This window comes from Podarcis tiliguerta, assembly GCF_965153285.1.
Source record: "Podarcis tiliguerta genome assembly, chromosome: 13".
Lineage (NCBI taxonomy): Eukaryota > Metazoa > Chordata > Lepidosauria > Squamata > Lacertidae > Podarcis > Podarcis tiliguerta.
The window spans coordinates 12984279-13000782 of record NC_139546.1 but is presented as its reverse complement, the minus strand read 5'-3'; the positions used below and the strand labels follow the sequence as shown (position 1 = coordinate 13000782).

Below are 16504 nucleotides of genomic sequence, written 5' to 3'. Positions count from 1 at the left end.
CTTCATCAACAGAAGTATAGTGTCCAGATCAAGGGAAGTAATAGTACCACTCTATTCTGCCTTAGTCAGACCACACTTGGAATCCTGTGTCCAGTTCTGGGCACCACAATTTAAGAAGGATGTTGACAAGCTGGAATGTGTGCAGAGGAGGGCAACCAAGATGATCAAGGGTCTGGAAACTAAGCCTTACGAGGAGCGCTTGAAGGAGCTGGAAATGTTTATCCTGGAAAAGAGAAGACTGAGAGCAGATATGATAAAGGTAAAGGTAAAGGTAAAGGTACTGCTGCCCGTACGGACCAGTCTTGCCAGACTGCAAAAACAAGAAAGATTGCCGAGGAAGCCAGACAGGCTGTCGCTGCTACAGAGGGTTGTGCGCTCATCTCACTCTATAGGCCGGGAGCCAGCACTGTCCGCAGACACTTCCGGGTCACGTGGCCAGCGTGACAAGCTGCATCTGGCGAGCCAGCGCAGCACACGGAATGCCGTTTACCTTCCCGCTGGTAAGCAGTCCCTATTTATCTACTTGCACTTAGGGGTGTTTTTGAACTGCTAGGTTGGCAGGCGCTGGGACCGATCGACGGGAGCGCACCCTGCGGCGGGGATTCGAACCGCCAACCATGCGATCGGCAAGTCCTAGGCGCTGAGGTTTTACCCACAGCGCCACCCGCGTCCCTGCAGATATGATAGCCACTTTCAAATATCATAAGGGCTGTCACATGGAGGAGGGAGCAAGCTTGTTTTTTCCTCCTCTGGAGGGCAGAACTCGAATCAGGGGCTTCAAGTTGCAAGAAAGGAGATTCCAACTACACATTTGGAAAAACTTTCTGACAGTAAGACCTGTTCAGCAGTGGAACACTCCCATGAGAAGTGGTAGACCCTCCTTCCTTGGAAGTTTTTAAACAGAGTTTGGATGGACATCTGTCATGGATGCTTTAGCTGTGGTTCCTGCATTGCAGGGGGTTGGACTAGATGACCCTTGGGGTCCCTTCCAACTCTAAGATTCTATGATTCTAAGTCCTTTTTTCACCTTCAGTTCAGGGCCATTTTTTATTGTAGTTTATAAGTACACACTTGCTATCATTTGTATACTCAGGGCCTGTTTACCGATCTAGGGCCTGCTATCTTCAGAACAATCCTTGCCTAAGCAAACAACAAATTCCAGGGTGCTTCAAACACACACCCTTGCTAGCTTTCTTTCAGGATCCGTAGCTTCTCTAAGAGGCGCTGAGCTCCACCTACAAAAGGTACTAGCTCCACAGCTGTTCACTTTAGTAAGCAGAGTAAGTTTTTTCAGTTAATTTCCATGTTCTGAACTTTCAGACGCCTTGGGATGATCTCTGAATTGTTTAAAGAAACGTGAAGCAAAAAACCAGTTCCGGGGTTATTGATTCAACATAAGCTCTTATACGGACAAGCCTACAGCATCTCATCTCCACTAATAACTGGATCGAACCTTCAGCAGCAAGCTGACTCCCCCTGCCATCCAGATTCTGTCTGTATGTGGCTCAGTTGGACTTACTGAGCTTTTCCTGCCTAGACTATGATGCTTCCTCTCAGCCTTTTATGTCTCTTGCTGGGTTCCAGATCCCCTTCTGCTTTGGGGGAAGCCGCAGTTGTCCTATACCTTTGACTATAAACATCAAAACAGTTTGCACTTTTACATTCAGGCTGTGCGTTGGGAGCGACATCCCAAAACTGAGCTCTTGGGTTGCATAGTTTTCTCTGTGCTTGCAGGTTTCATGCACAAATGACTTGCAAGGGATTCCTCTTACTGCAGTGTCAGGCCTCATTCTGCCTTATTCCATTGATCAAACTGTAGAGACAGAATGTGTAATAACAGCAGAAAGGAAAGCTGCCTCCTGCTGCAGCCTTAAACAGAAACCTGATTGCTCATTATTTGTTTCCACCCGGATAATGTAACGGAATGAAGATTATATTCCTGAGGCTACAGTTATTTTTTATGCAGCGGTGTTAGACAATGGGAGGGACACACACACACGGCATGGTAAATCTTGACAGATTTAGGATTGTAGGAGAATCTTGCTGCTTTCTTGGATATGATTTTTCCTCTATAACCCCATCTTTTAAGGGTACCCAAGCCTCGTTTTGAGTAGGTCAAGCTGCAAAACTCTTTGAAGCTCACATAATGCTGCTGTAGTGCAGATTTGAAATGTAGGGCAATCATTCCCCACTCCACCTTTATTGTATGCAAAGACAAAGAAACTGACTGAAGGGGACAGGTGCGGAGCAAGCAGATTGCCTCTCCATCAGTGATGCCTCCTGCTGTAGCTCCCATGTTTCTTCTGCTATCTTATGACTGTCTCGTTTGTTCCAGCTCTTTTCTTGCTGTCCACCCCCTCTTCCATGTCTTGGTAGCTGCATTTGTGAAGCCATGTTTTAAGGGCTGTATAGAACTTAAAAACAACCAGTTCCCACTGAAGGGCTTTCAGCTCCGTTTAATAGGCAAGGCAATAACGTTTGCAGGGAAGAGAGGCAGAGGCAGGCTTTGATTATTAAGCAGTGAGGATGGGCTAGGAGAGCGAAGTGAGGTGAGGGTGGCTTAAGAAAGGCTTTTGCAAAGGAAGAGGGACTTGGAGAGGCTGTGTCAGCATTGTGTATAGGCACTGTGTAGGATAGTAGGAAGACACAGAGGTGGGCGTGGGAGAAGGAAACAAAGGGAGCCAACACAAGCTGAATTTGCACAGGCTGAAGGGAGTGGATAATGCCAGGAAAGCTTCATGAAGAATTGAAGCTGCTGTAGAGCAAAATCAGAAACCCAAGTGAGGAGCACAGAGGCTAAAGATGAACCTCAAGAATAAAATAGGGAGGTACAGTACAGCTAGAAGGCAAGATGCCCATGGAAGAAGAGACTAAACAGGAGGTGATGGTCTGTTGACGAGGGAGTCAGAGTGCAAAAATCAGGCTGTGGAGATTCTGAAAAGGAGGGGAGTTTTTGGCTTTGGCTTCTTAGATGTGGGAAAGGAAGGTAGGCAAAAGCCACAGTGGTTGAGAATGGAGGAAAGGCTGATGACAGCGGCAGGAGAGGGAAATCTGAGTTTATTCGCCACTGTGTAGCAGGCTGCTTCTAAAGAGATTTCTAGATGCTTTTCGCAGTGGTTTTGGGCAAAAAAGGAATGGTGAAACAATAGAATTTATTCCTAGAGAACTTAATGACTGAAGAGGATATAAGAGTTTTCTAATTTAACACATAACACCTTTCAAAAATTTCTAGGGTGGTTTACAACAATTCATGAATGCAATAAAGTAGTGGTAATTAATTTTCAAAAGTTTGCAACAGTAAAAGAGGCAGTACAGTAGAACCTCGACTTACCACCGCCCCGACTCGTGACCGCTGCAAACCCGGAAGTAAATACCGGGTTTGCCGCGATTTGCTCATGCGCAGAAGCAGCTTCCGCTGACTGCATATGCACAGAAGCGGCTGCCACTGCACATATGCAGAACAGTGCCGCCGCCGAATGTGCATGCGCAGAACAGCGCTTCTCCCAGTGACCCGGATCGACTAACAAACGGACCTCATGGAACATGAGTAGAGGTTCCAATGTACTAAGAACAGTCACAACAGAAATAAAAGCACAAATCAAAGGTTAAAAGCCTAGGAAGATAAAATGGTACTAGTACCTAAAAGACACTTTAAAAATACATTTCTAAAGGAGCTAATATGTTGGCTTGAGTTTCAGACTAGACCTCAGGAGACCTGGGTTCTAATCCCTCCAGACCAAAAATGGTGCTGGATGACCTTGGGCCAGTCACTGCCTGTAAGCCTAAAATATGTCATAGGATTGTTCTGAGGATTAAATGGGAGGGAGAACCATGTACACCAGTGGATATATGAACAGTGAGGCTCCCTGGAGTGAAAATTTCACAAAGGGGTAACCACATCTCTGTATTGTTGCCTACCTTATTTTGGATTGCAAGTGCACCCAGAGAAGAGCCTCTGAGGAAGATCTTGCTGTGCAGACAGGTTGATGTGGCAAATTACACCATGTAATTCTCTAAAGTAGGTGCCTCCATGGACTAATAAACTACCTACCAATAGTTGGTTGGCACCCATCTGTCTCGGGAGACAGTGGAAGAGTGCACCTTCAAGGGTAAAGTCAAACTGTTGGAGAGGTACAGCAACTGCTGTGTCTGTAGAGACTGATATGGGAGAGACTTGTTTTGTTGCAGCCGGGGCAGATGAAGGTGTCCGGTTGTGCCAATGAAGGTGTACCATGGCGTTTCTTCTTTCTGTGCTCCTCCTAGTGGTCATTCCTCCTCTGGCCACTGCTGTGGATACACAACCTGGTAGTCTCCAGGCACTGTGGTCGTCTGCAAAGGATTCCCACACGGCGGTGTTCATGTTGCCAGCCTTCATGTCATGTTTAACAGATATCTTTCTAATGCAGAGTTGGTCTGCCAACAGGACTGGTGCCTGAAGCCAGCTCCCAATAGCGCATGTCCTTGAGAATCCTGCCATCTTCCATTCTGTGGACATGACAAAGCCACCATAGATGTCGCTGAGACAGGAGTGCATTCATGCTGGGAATGTGGGCTTGGGAGAGCACACACATGTTTGAAACTCTGTCCTGCCATGTGATGCAAAAACCTTCCTGATGCAGCGCATGTGGAAGGTGTTGAGGTGTCGCGCCTGACAATTGTTAGTTGCCATTGGGTCACTTCCATAAAGCAGCGTGCTCAACACGCAAGCCTGGTAGACCTTCATTTTGGTGTTGGTCACTGGTATCATATTTTCCCATACCCTTTTGGAGAGGTGAGCTGTTGCCATAGCTGCCTTTCACATATGCTTGTCCAGCTCAACATTATTGGAGAGGTTGCTGGTTATGGTGGAGCCCGGGTAGACAAAAACGCCTACCACCTCAAGCATGTGGTCACCATTGCTGATGTGTGGAGTGATGGCAACGTTCTGACCCAGGCTGATGGTAAGACCAGACTCCATGCAGGCTTGGGCAAAACAGTTGAGTCTCTGTAGAGCAGCTGTTGGCAAGGTTTACCTCACCTGGGCTGGTTCACTCCAGCGGAGATGCCTCCGTGGGCCGGATTGTGCGTGTACGTGAGCATGTGCGCCCGTGATTTACGGTGCCTGTGTCTGTGCAAACATGTTTTTCGGTGTCTGCGCATGCGCGGTCACAGTTTCTGGCATCGCAGAAGCGAGTCCCTGTGCAGGCAGCTCGGTTTGAGGCGGCTCATGGGCCGGTAAACGACCCCTGTGGGCCACTTGTGGCCCATGGGCCTTAGGTTGCCTACCCCTACTGTAGAGCTTCCTCAGTGTGCTGTCAAGGCTGCGTCATCTGCAAACATCATCTCTCGGATAACGGCCCACTACACTTTTGTCTTGGCATAGAGACGTGCCAGGTTGAACAGAATCTTGTTGCTCCTTTAGTGGATGTACACACTGTCTTAAGTTGAGCACCAGGGAGAAGAATATATCAAAGAGAGATTCACTTCGTTGTTTATAGGGAAGGCATCTGAAATCATTAGCCATTTCGTTTTGGCACCCACACCCTAGGTCCCAGGAGCCACATGGCTCCTAGCATTCCTGTCCCAGTTTCTAACACTGGTGTTGTTGTACTTTTCTTGTCATTTGCCAAAGACACGGGAGAATCATGCTCACTGCCTTGGGCTCCGTTGAGGAACAGTAGGATAATTTTGTAAGATTTTTTTTAATTTAAAAAAACCATCCCTGCGACTAAACAGAGCCTTTCGACTTCCCAGGACCATATGTCACTGCCTTTGATTGTGCAGCCTGCCTGCCTCATATTTGCTTAGGGGGGAGTGTTTGCAAAATGAAGCACACCAAAGAGAAATCTATCTGCTCATGCAGTGTCACAAAGCAAGATCACTTGCTTGAAGACATAAGTGTCCAGAACACTCTGGAAGCAATGGCTGGTAGCTACAGAGCAGAACAGTGTCCTTTCATGACATGAAAAGTTATGTCCAAGTTGTTAGACAAGTCTAAATTGTAACGTATTTGTACTAAATTTGTACCATAAGAAATATGATACATGATCTACTGCCGTTTATAAAATTGAGACTTAAAAAGCCATGTTTTCTTGCCTTTTGTTCATTCCCTCACATCTCTCACTTTTGCTGTGAAAGTGAGATTTTAAGAATTTGATTTAACCGATGCCTGAATGCAGTATGCACAAATGTATTAGAAAATATTTTTAACACAGAGTATAAAGTTAAATATATTTATATTACATACAGATATCACTTAAACCAAGTTATTTTATTGTCAGTAGCACATAATAGAACTGACGTTTTAAAATAAAAAAGATGTAATTTTAATGTGATGATTCTCATCTGACTTTCGTTTCTTTCTACTTAATCACTGGCTCTTGTCTACACTGTGAAGTGTCCAAATATTGTTTGGCTGTTCTATCAGGAAAATAATAGGTAAGTGTAAATGACAGGTGAGATGCACCAGGCTCCAATACTGGTGCATGCAAGAGCATGCAAGAGTCAGAGTATCAGATGTCAGTGGCCAAACAAAGGTATTTTTGCATATTGATCACAGGCAATCTTCCACACACAGTGTGAAGTAGTATAGTTGATTAACAGTTATACCATGTGTGGGATTTACTGGCCTGGTCAGGGAAAACCTGGATGTATGGGAATGCGATAGAAAAAGCAGCGGAAACAGCTAAAAAAGCTTAAAATCACTTTTTGAAATATGGCGTAGCCAGGATTGTTGGTTTTTTTTGGGGGGGTAGGTTTTTTCGGTGGGGGACAGACCCTCTAATTTCTATTGATTTCTACTTATTTGGGGGGCGCAGCTGCCCCCCCCCCCCGGCTACACCCATAGGGGGGCACAGGAAGGAAACAAGGTTGGGAGGGGGCCACAATCAGAAAATGGTTGGGAAATTCTGGTCTAGACTAGGTGTTAGAAGTATAAATTGTCAAGAGGCAGGTTGCTGAGACCCAGTGGATCATGTATCATGGTCCCTTTCCTGTGATATGAAATGAGACTTGCCTAAAAATGCCCTTGATAAGCATAACTCCTGCTTATATAGTAAAACTTAAAAGGCATAACCATCGCCTTCCATAGATGTGGTCAGCCGCGCATTAAGAACAGGAACAGGACAGGAACAAGTCACGGTATGATGTTTCATGAACTTAATATGAACTGAACATTCTAGGCAAAACAAAACATCCCATCATGTTAACAGTGTGTTGCTGTTGTTCCATAAGCTGCCTAAGAAAGCAGTGCAATATTTTGGTGGAGGCTTTCAAGAGATGTTTGCGCAGATATATATCAGATACACTTGGCTTCCTTCAGCTATGCTTACATACAGGATGCTTTGATGTGGAAAAGGGATGTTGTAGACAAGATGATCCAGAGTTAAAGTTCGGTTTATTGGTTTGCTAAGTATGCAGTGTTTACTTTTCTACAAAAATGGTAATTGTTTGATGATCCCTGGGCTTCTGAGATAAAAGCAAAAAATGATGGTTAAGTCTCTCCATTGTTCAGAGCAGTTTATTAACCTTGTTTGTGCTGTGCTGTGAACGCAAGTCTCTGTTACAGTTCTACTAAATTAATGCTTGGAATATTTTGGATTTTTCTTTTTCTTTGCCCTGTCAAACAGGATGGCTTGATTTACAACCAGTGAAAAGGTTGCTTTTAAATCAAGTTTAAACTGCCTGGTCAGAGGAAGGCAGTGCCTGCATCGTCTATCAGTCTGCTGTTTGCCTTCAAATCCCTGAGCATTTCCCCACATGGTTTGATTTCATGGTGATGTCAGATTACTTGAGGGTGGGCAGTCCCGCCCTCCCCTGGCTTTATATGGACCATCTGGTTCAGTATTGTCTACTCTTCGGAGCATAGGCTCTCCAGGATTTCAAACAGGAATCTTTTCCAGTGCTACCTGGAGATCCCAGTATTGAACCTGCAGCCTTTTCCATGCAAAGCATATGTTTGTTTATTTGTTTTATTGTACAGTGGAACCTCAGTTTTTGAACATCTCGGCTGCCAAACGTTTCGGAAGCCGGACGCCAAAAACCCAGAAGTGAATGCTTCTGTTTTCAAACACGCCTCAGAAGCCGAACAGCTTCCGAGGCACGTTTCTCAATTTTCTCCATTCACTTTGCCGACAGCCCTTTGATTTTCAGTTTTCAAACTTTTCGGAAGTCGAACAGACTTCTGGAACAGATTACATTCAGAAGCCGATGTTTCACTGTACTTGTTTCTTGCCCTTCCTCACAACTGGAGAACAGAGGAGTGAACAATAGAGTATTATATATATGGCACAATTAAAAAATAATAATGTAACAGCATCATAACTTACAAAGTAGCAGTGTGAGCAAGATGATTACAGTCATACCTCATGTTACGTCCGCTTCATGTTACATTCTTTCAGGTTACATCCCGCGGCAACCCAGAAATACCGGAAAGGGTTACTTCTGGGTTTCACCGCTTGCGCATGCGCAGATGTGCAAAATGACGTCACGTGCACAAGCGGCAAATTGCAACCTGCGCATGCGCAGACGTGCCGCTGCGGATTGCGCTCTTTTCATGTTGCAAACGGGCCTCCAGAACGGATCCCATTCGCAACCAGAGATACCACTGTAATTACTTTCCAAAAGCCCGAGTGATAAAAGGTTTTCACATAAAGCCAACCCGGAGTTTGTGGGCACTAGAGAAGGCCCCTGTGGCCCCTCTGTATCTGCCGGTGTCATGCTGATGACCCTGCACCCTAGAACAACTCAATCAGTACCTCTCTGCTAGATCTTGGTAGCAAAGAAGGACATGGATTGAGAGGGCATGTGGTTGGCCTAACACAGCAGTCGGCAAGGCTTACTGGGCATGGGCTGGATCACTCCCACGCAGATCCTCCATGGGCTGGACCGGCGCAGCGCGATGCCGGGAATTGCATTTGCACATGTCCACAGCGCTGGAAATCGCTTCTGCCCAGACACCGGAAATCGCGCCTGCGCAGAAGCGATTTTCGGCGTCTGGGCATGTGCAGAAGTGATTTCTGGAGCCGTGGAAGAGACGCCCCGATCGCGCTGTGCTGGTTTAGTGCAGTGCGCGGGGACTCGCTGAGCAGGTGGCTCAGGTCGGGGCGGGTTGTGGGCCGGTTAAACAGCCTCCGTGGGTTGCTTCCGGCCCATGGGCCGCAGGTTGGGGACCCTTGGCCTAACTCCTGCAAACATCCATGCTGCATCATCAGGCCATGCTAGCTGAAACGGATCCTAGGAATTCTGAACAAACAGTTCCTCAACACCTCCGCTAGAAGCTGTGGCATAGTGTTTGGACTACATGTCAGAGTCTTTGCCCTCAAGGTGGTTTTACAGAACTTGGCACTGCCAAGTTTTCAGACGACCTGTCTGTGATTTAAGAAGTCCTCTCACTGCTCCAAAACTTTCTGCTGGGTGGTTCAATGAGGATGCAGTGGAGCTGGATAATTAAGTCCCCCCCCCCATTGCCAAGCTCCTCCCAGAAGATTAGCTTGCGTAACACTATTAATAAGCATGTTCTGTAAAAGCAGCTGTACCTTGTCTTAAGCCACAAACGGGCATGTGGTCTTTGCAAGTATGCTAAGTTCATGTTGCTCCCACTGCAGACAAGGCTCTTTTCTCCTCTAGCAATTCGTGCTTTGTACGCCACTGTTTGAGTGGTGTATGCCATGGTAAACGTGGAGGGGAGATAGGCATTCCCAAATACCCAGGAACACAAGGCATGTGTGTACTTGGCTGCCACAGTTGGCCATGAGTCTCCGGCAGCTTTCCATTGCTTGTTGGAGACACGTATCTCCTTTTTATACGATGTTCATCACAGCAATCGCTGTGAAATTTCAAGTGTGAGTTAGCTCGGGGTGCATTGTCTAGTCATAGCTCATTTGAACTTGCTGTTTGCTTCAAGCGCAAAGCTTTCTGCTTCTAAGGGGTACAAGACGGTTCCTGTAGGAAACAACTTCTGTAGATAGGAAAGAGGGTGCCTTAAAGAATTTAGACACCCCCCCCCAAAGGAGAGGGAATGGTCACTGTATATGATATACGATGTACAAAACTAGATGTATCTAATTAAAACAGTATTGCCTTTCTCCCCTATCATTTACAAGTACTCTCATGTGAGAATATAACGAAGTTTTCTAAACAGAATCAAAACACTGTTGAGTTCATGAATCTTCCAGGGTTTCATTTTTTTTCTTGCTCCTTGAGGATTTTCATGTAGAGCTGGAGCTTTGGGGGGAATTCACATCTTGATTCTCATGATTTGGTGGCAACTATTTTATTTTGCCTTAGAGATCTTTCCATGCAAGAGTCTGTATTGTGGATGTACAGTGCAAACATGCATAATGTAGAGACATGTTCAGTTCTGTGGAAACTGTAATGTAATGAATGAACGAACAATTTCTTCAAATGAGGGGTGTTCCTTTGTGCAGTGGACATCTCTCTCCTGCTTTTGCCTTACTCCAGAAAAAAAATAATGAAGACCTAGGTGGAACAGCTGGGCATACTCCCCTGTTCCAGCAGACAAAAGAAAATCTCCTGGCTTTTACAACAGCTTAATTATAATGCTGAATTCTGCCCTTGAGAGAATCTCTTCCTTTGAAAACATTCTGGATCATTTTCTAATTTAAACAGTCAATGCATTTGAAAGGTAAATTATTAGCTTCTCCTAAATAAATATACATGAAAATGGGCACTTTTAAGTTTGCATTTGGCTCCCAACCTATTCACTGAGTTGTTTTTGTTGAATTGAAGTGAGCATCTTCAAATGTTGAAGTACCCTAGAAATGTAATTGCAGTCTGAAAGCAGGGAGGCTGGCAGTGGCATTTAGAATGGCTGACTAACATCCATTTCACAGACCAGTTCTCTGGTGGGGTGGGGGGTTGGTTGGTCATGTGCTGTCAGCACTCAGAGCAGCTCAAGCCCAGGCAAGTGCTTGCTTTAGCATGGTGGAGATGTTGAGTAGAGAGACTTTATTTAGAGGACCTTTTCCACGTCCCAGCAGAATCTTAGCTTGGTTGGCTCTGATTATTCTTCATAAGCTACATGAGAAGCAAGATGCCCACTAAGGGAGCTCTCCAAATGCTAATGCAGAAACAGAGCAAATGCATTGGCCTTCATTGTAGAGCTTTCTTCAATCAGTTTTCTGATCCCTAAGATTAGAACATGGGTAGGCAAACTAAGGCCCGGGGGCCGGATCCGGCCCAATCGCCTTCTAAATCCAGTCCGCAGATGGTCTGGGAATCATGTTTTTACATGAGTAGAATGTGTCCTTTTATTTAAAATGCATCTCTGGGTTATTTGTGGCGCATAGGAATTCGTTCATTCCCCCCCTCCAAAATATAGTCCGGCCCCCCACAAGGTCTGAGGGATCCAGCCCCCTGTTGAAAAAGTTTGCTGACCCCTGGATTAGAAGATCAATGCAATGCAGTTTAAGACTTTCTGCTCCCTATTAGCCTGCATACTCTAGTCGAGGGACCAACATATGAGCAGAGCAACATGGTCCTCACATCTGGTTTCTCACATTTAACTGCAGAAACAGAAATGGAGGAAAGAGATGCCTGCAATTTTATTGCATGACATGCTGCGAGAAGCAGGATTGGCATATTCCCAGGTGTCTATGGTTGTTTAGACTTTTGAAAGTTTGAGTCTGGTGTCTGTAAGAATTTGAAAGTCCCTTTCTGGGGCTTTTCCTTCAAGATATGCATTACATTTTTTATGTTCTGCATGTCTTCCTGTTAATAAAATCACAGCTCTAGGCTTGGCAGGGAGGTGGAAACCTTGAACAGAAGCAGAGGGGTGATGCTACTGCTGTTTGCTGCTTCTCCCCAGCCTCTGCTAATGCTTCGTGTCACAAAGGAGCTGAAAATACCTAACTGGCATGAGGCCTGCTTCTAGGAAGGAGAAGGGTGCTAGTAAAAGCATTTGTGCCAGTTCTCTAGGTAGCTGTCCATTTCCATTTTCCAGGTCTCTTGTCCCTTTGTTTTTCTGTGCATACACAGACTTCGTGTACTAATGAGCAGACTTGTTGTGGTCAAGTATTGTACATTTTAAGTGCCTGTCCTTCCTGATATAAAGCAGGAATGATTCCATTTGTAAATTTCAGCTTTTTTGCGTTCTTGATAGTTTGGCAGCAGAGTAGATTTAATAGCCAGATGTTTATGGCTAGAGGGTTGGTCTGGTCTTGTTACTTTTGGAGCTGAACCTGCATTCAGCATGTGTGCTGCATTGCTTAAATTTGCAGAATGTATTTACACCACAAAGCAAAAAAGCATGTTGTGCTTCATTTATTTTGGAAATAACTTCGAGGGGCCTGTCACGTAGGCTGATTCTTGCCTTTGTTGTCTGGGATTTTGGCAGTTAAACGTGATAAACAGGCCAACTGAGCCATTTAGCTTGACCCTTTGTGGACAAAGATAATCTCACACTGTGCTTGGTTACCAGTGAAAGCCTTTTTGGAACTGTGGTGCAACATTCTGGGGGGTTTTTGTGCTGTTATTTTGCCCTAAATTTCCATCAAATCCTAGTTCTAAGATCCAGAATTGCATGGGAGCAGCATTTATCCACATTTACCAGACTGTAATATGAATGCTCTTGAATAATCAAACTTTTCTGCAATCACCTCCAAACTCTTCTGCATCATGAGGGTCTTGCTTACTTTTCTGGGTACGGTCATTAAGATACATGTAATAGGCTGCTGGTTCTCTTGTTTGAGTTTTTGGGAACTAGTGGAGACAGAAGATGGCCTTATAGAATAGAAACTCAGGTGCTTGACTCCATCCTCAAATTTAGATTAATGTTAAAGATTATATATTACAGATTTGTCAACCATGATAATGTGTATGGGGCAAAACCTCATAGAAGCTACTGTGCTATATTTTTTCTACTCTACTCTGCCTACCCACCTGCTGCAATGTCAAATAAACAAGTCTGGTAAAATAAAGATTCAAGGGGTATTTATCCCTCTTTTCCCTTGGCTTGGGTTTCAACTCCTCTCCTCTCCCATGCATGCTCAAAAGAAGGGAGGGAGATGGGATGGGCAAAGTGCCTGTAGCATTATTCTGTGTTTCCATAGAACAACACTGATAGCACCTCACTGATAGTGAGGAAGAAAACAGGCCTGTGTTAAATGGAGTTGCATGGTGGTGGTTGCCTAAGGAGCAACCTTTGACCTCTAATCTTAAAGAACCACCAGCAGTTTAAGGCTGAAAGGATCACAGGGACTCAGTTATTGATAAGAAACTGCTGAACATGGTGTCCCCCTGCCACATAGGAAATACCAGCAGGCTTGCTCAATACAGTGGACGCCCGGGTTGTGAACGTGATCTGTGTGGGATGCACGTTCGCAACCTGCAGCGTTCGCAACCCGTGTCTGTGCACACGTGGGTTGCAATTTGGTGCTTCTGTGCATGTGCAATCACTGAAACCCGGAAGTAACCCATTCCGGTACTTCTGGGTTTGGGCGGTCTGTAACCCAAAAAAACGCAACCTGAAGCAGCTGTAACCTGAAGTATGACTGTATTCTTTTCCACCCCAACCTCCCGTTTTTGAGATTGCCATGGTCATGGTGCACACATTTCCCCAAAGCTTTTTCTGTGGATCTAAAATACTAGGAACCTTGTTCCTTTTTTTAAAAAAAGAAAAGGTGCAAGGTTCTGTTCTTAACTTGGAACTGTAAATTCACAGATGGTGAAATAACTCTGCTTTTTTTAAAAAAAAGTGCATGCAAGCTTTTGGGTTGTTGTTTTTTAACCTTTCTCCATCTTGGGGCTTGAATAAAAAGAAGTTGTCCATTAAAAGTGCTCAATTTGCCTATTTTCTGGGAGAAAACTTGCCTAAAAGCATAATATAGCCTTACTATTCTGAACATATGGTACATCTTCAGCTGATATTGAGCTGTCTGTTTTGCTGTTGAGCAGCTAATATTGAAATGTCAGGTGATCTCTGGACATTTAATATCATCCAATAAAAGCTGCAGTTGAAATGTTACAGGCTCTTCATTACATCAGTATCAAGGCAAATTAGTTTAGAAGTCATGGCTGTGCTTTTTCTGAGTATCTAGAACAATTCTGAAAATGTCTGGGTGCTCTACCATCAAGTCACCCCCCCCCCATCCCCACCGAAAGTGATGCCCATGAACCCTTCCTTCCATCTCCATTGATTCCATATAAGATATATATACCCTATATGGAATATATGTAAAAGGTAAAGGGACCCCTGACCATTAGGTCCAGTCACGAATGACTCTGGGGTTGCGGTGCTCATCTCACTTTGTTGGCCGAGGGAGCCAGTGTACAGCTTCCAGGGCATGTGGCCACCATGACTAAGCCGCTTCTGGCGCACCAGAGCAGCACACGGAAACGCCGTTTACCTTCCTACCAGAGCGGTACCTATTTATCTACTTGCACTTCGACGTGCTTTCGAACTGCTAGGTTGGCGAAGCAGGGACCGAACAACGGGAGCTCACCCCGTCACGGGGATTCAAACTGCTGACCTTCTAATTGGCAAGCCCTAGACACTGGTTTAGACCACAGCGCCACCTGCGGAATATATGTAACATAGAGCAAATACAAAAATATAGCATGATCAGCTAAGGAAGGAGGTTCTATATGTTTGGGCCTTGATTGATTATAAACTTTCAGTATCAAACCATGCAGAACTGTTTGTGCTTTATGGTGAAAACAACGTTTTGTTCTTCTCTTGCAGGGTAATCACTTTGATCAGTATGAAGAAGGCCACTTGGAGATTGAACAGGCGTCCTTAGACAAGCCTATAGAATCGGTAAGAAATCAGTTTTCATTCTCAAGCCCCGAGCAAGTGCAGCTCCACTAGCCAAGTTCAGATCTTACATTTAGATTAAGGAACTCAGGGATGTGTTCTAGTATATTTGCATGTCTTATGTTAATGTTAAAAATGAGGCAAGTCACTAATCAATCTAATCTGAAATGAGAAGAAAAAGCTATCTCACCTCAAATTGAAATAATTTATAGCAGCTGATTGTGCTAAACAATATTGTGCTAAAACACCTCTTTTATGGCCCGAGTGGATATTGAGGAGTAAAATATATTTTGCTCTTCCTTAGTTCACATTTTCTTTGGCACAAGGAAGAAGACTGTAGAGCAAAGAGGGCAGCATTAAGAAGAATTTAGTAAAAATAGGTTGCATAGGATTCTTTTTAAAACTGCCTATGGCATTAATAAAAATATTGGTGCAAATCTCCTTCTACCTGAATTTCCTGGCGAGAGACTACAGACAGGACAGAGAAGAGCCATTTGGCTTGCTTTTTCCTTTTAAACATGTCAGGTTTTTGAACTCTCTTAATCATACCACATTTGTGTGTTCTCCCCTCCGCACCATGGAATAGCTGTAGTTCAGCTGCCTAAATGCCCCTTTGAGAGTCACTATTTAATATTTGTGTTGGGCTGTAATGTCATTGGAGTTGCAGTTTAAAAAAAGATGTGATGGATACATATAAAGTATTATGGATAAGGCTGTGGAAATGAAAACAAAACAACTCCCCAGCATTTTCAGGGCTGGATTAAAATAATTATGTCTGACCCCTTTCTGTCCTGCTCCATCCTCTGAATTTTATGCCACATCCTTCCTTGGTGTTTACTCTTTGAGAAGCCTGAGATGCCTTTTGCCTTCTGATCTCCTCTTCTTTTGAGCAGTCTCTAAGGCAGTGCAGAGCACGACAAGGCTCCACCTCTCTCACCCACCTCAATTCATAATCACCCTTGCAGTTTTACCCTGTGGGATGAGCTGTAGTGTAAGCAAGCATGGTAGTTGAGACTGTTGTGCACCTGCTGGCCACCCCTAAAGTAGCAGTTCAGAAGGTGAGCAAGCCCTCTCTGTAACTTGAGTAATGTTAAACCAATCCCACATCAAGAAGCTATGCATGAGTTGAGTAGGTTTCCTGTGCCAAACACAAACAAGGGAAACATATTGGTTGAACAATTCCTACGACCCCACATGTAAGATCATTGGGTCCCGGAATCTTCCTTAAGAGCCTTGGAACCTATGAATCCTCAGGATGTTACTCTTCTTTTGTGTTCTCCAAAGTTGCAAAGGCAGTTTGTCTAAAAACTGTTCTTTGCAGGTGTGGAATAAGGGCATATTGACCTTGTATGGTAATAATGTCAAGAGTGACAAAGCAAATTGACCCCATCAGCATTCTAGTGCTTGCAGTCGGCCCTTGTCAGAACATAGCACTTGCTCCTTGCCCTTTCCTACATGTTCTTATTTTGCTCTCTTTCTACACGGTGTTGCTCTTTGCTGATCAGCCCACGCGGCTTTCACCCTGATCAGTAGGAACCTCACCTGTGAAGTTAATCCAGCCCTGTTAATGCTTTGTATACAGAGACTACTGGCTGTAGGCTCTCTGGAGTCCAGTTTAGGAGCACTAAAAACCTTATAAAAAAATAGTGTTAGGAACGAAGCAATATACATATATTTGCTTTCCTGTGTAGTAGATTGGTGTTTGTGTGTGAGTATTTGTGTGCGTGTTGAGATGTTCACAGAAATTTACAC

General features: G+C 44.6%; 1 protein-coding gene across 7 annotated transcripts in view; it reads left to right on the top strand.

Moving 5' to 3' along the window:
• The window catches only part of GPATCH8 (G-patch domain containing 8), an 85014-nt gene that overhangs the window by 9428 nt on the left and 59082 nt on the right, over positions 1 to 16504 (top strand). For all 7 annotated transcript variants that reach the window (XM_083407426.1, XM_083407427.1, XM_083407428.1 and 4 more), the window contains one exon: positions 14681 to 14755. In XM_083407426.1, coding sequence (XP_083263552.1) covers positions 14681 to 14755 — 75 coding nt within the window. The remainder of the gene's footprint in view (positions 1 to 14680; positions 14756 to 16504) is intronic.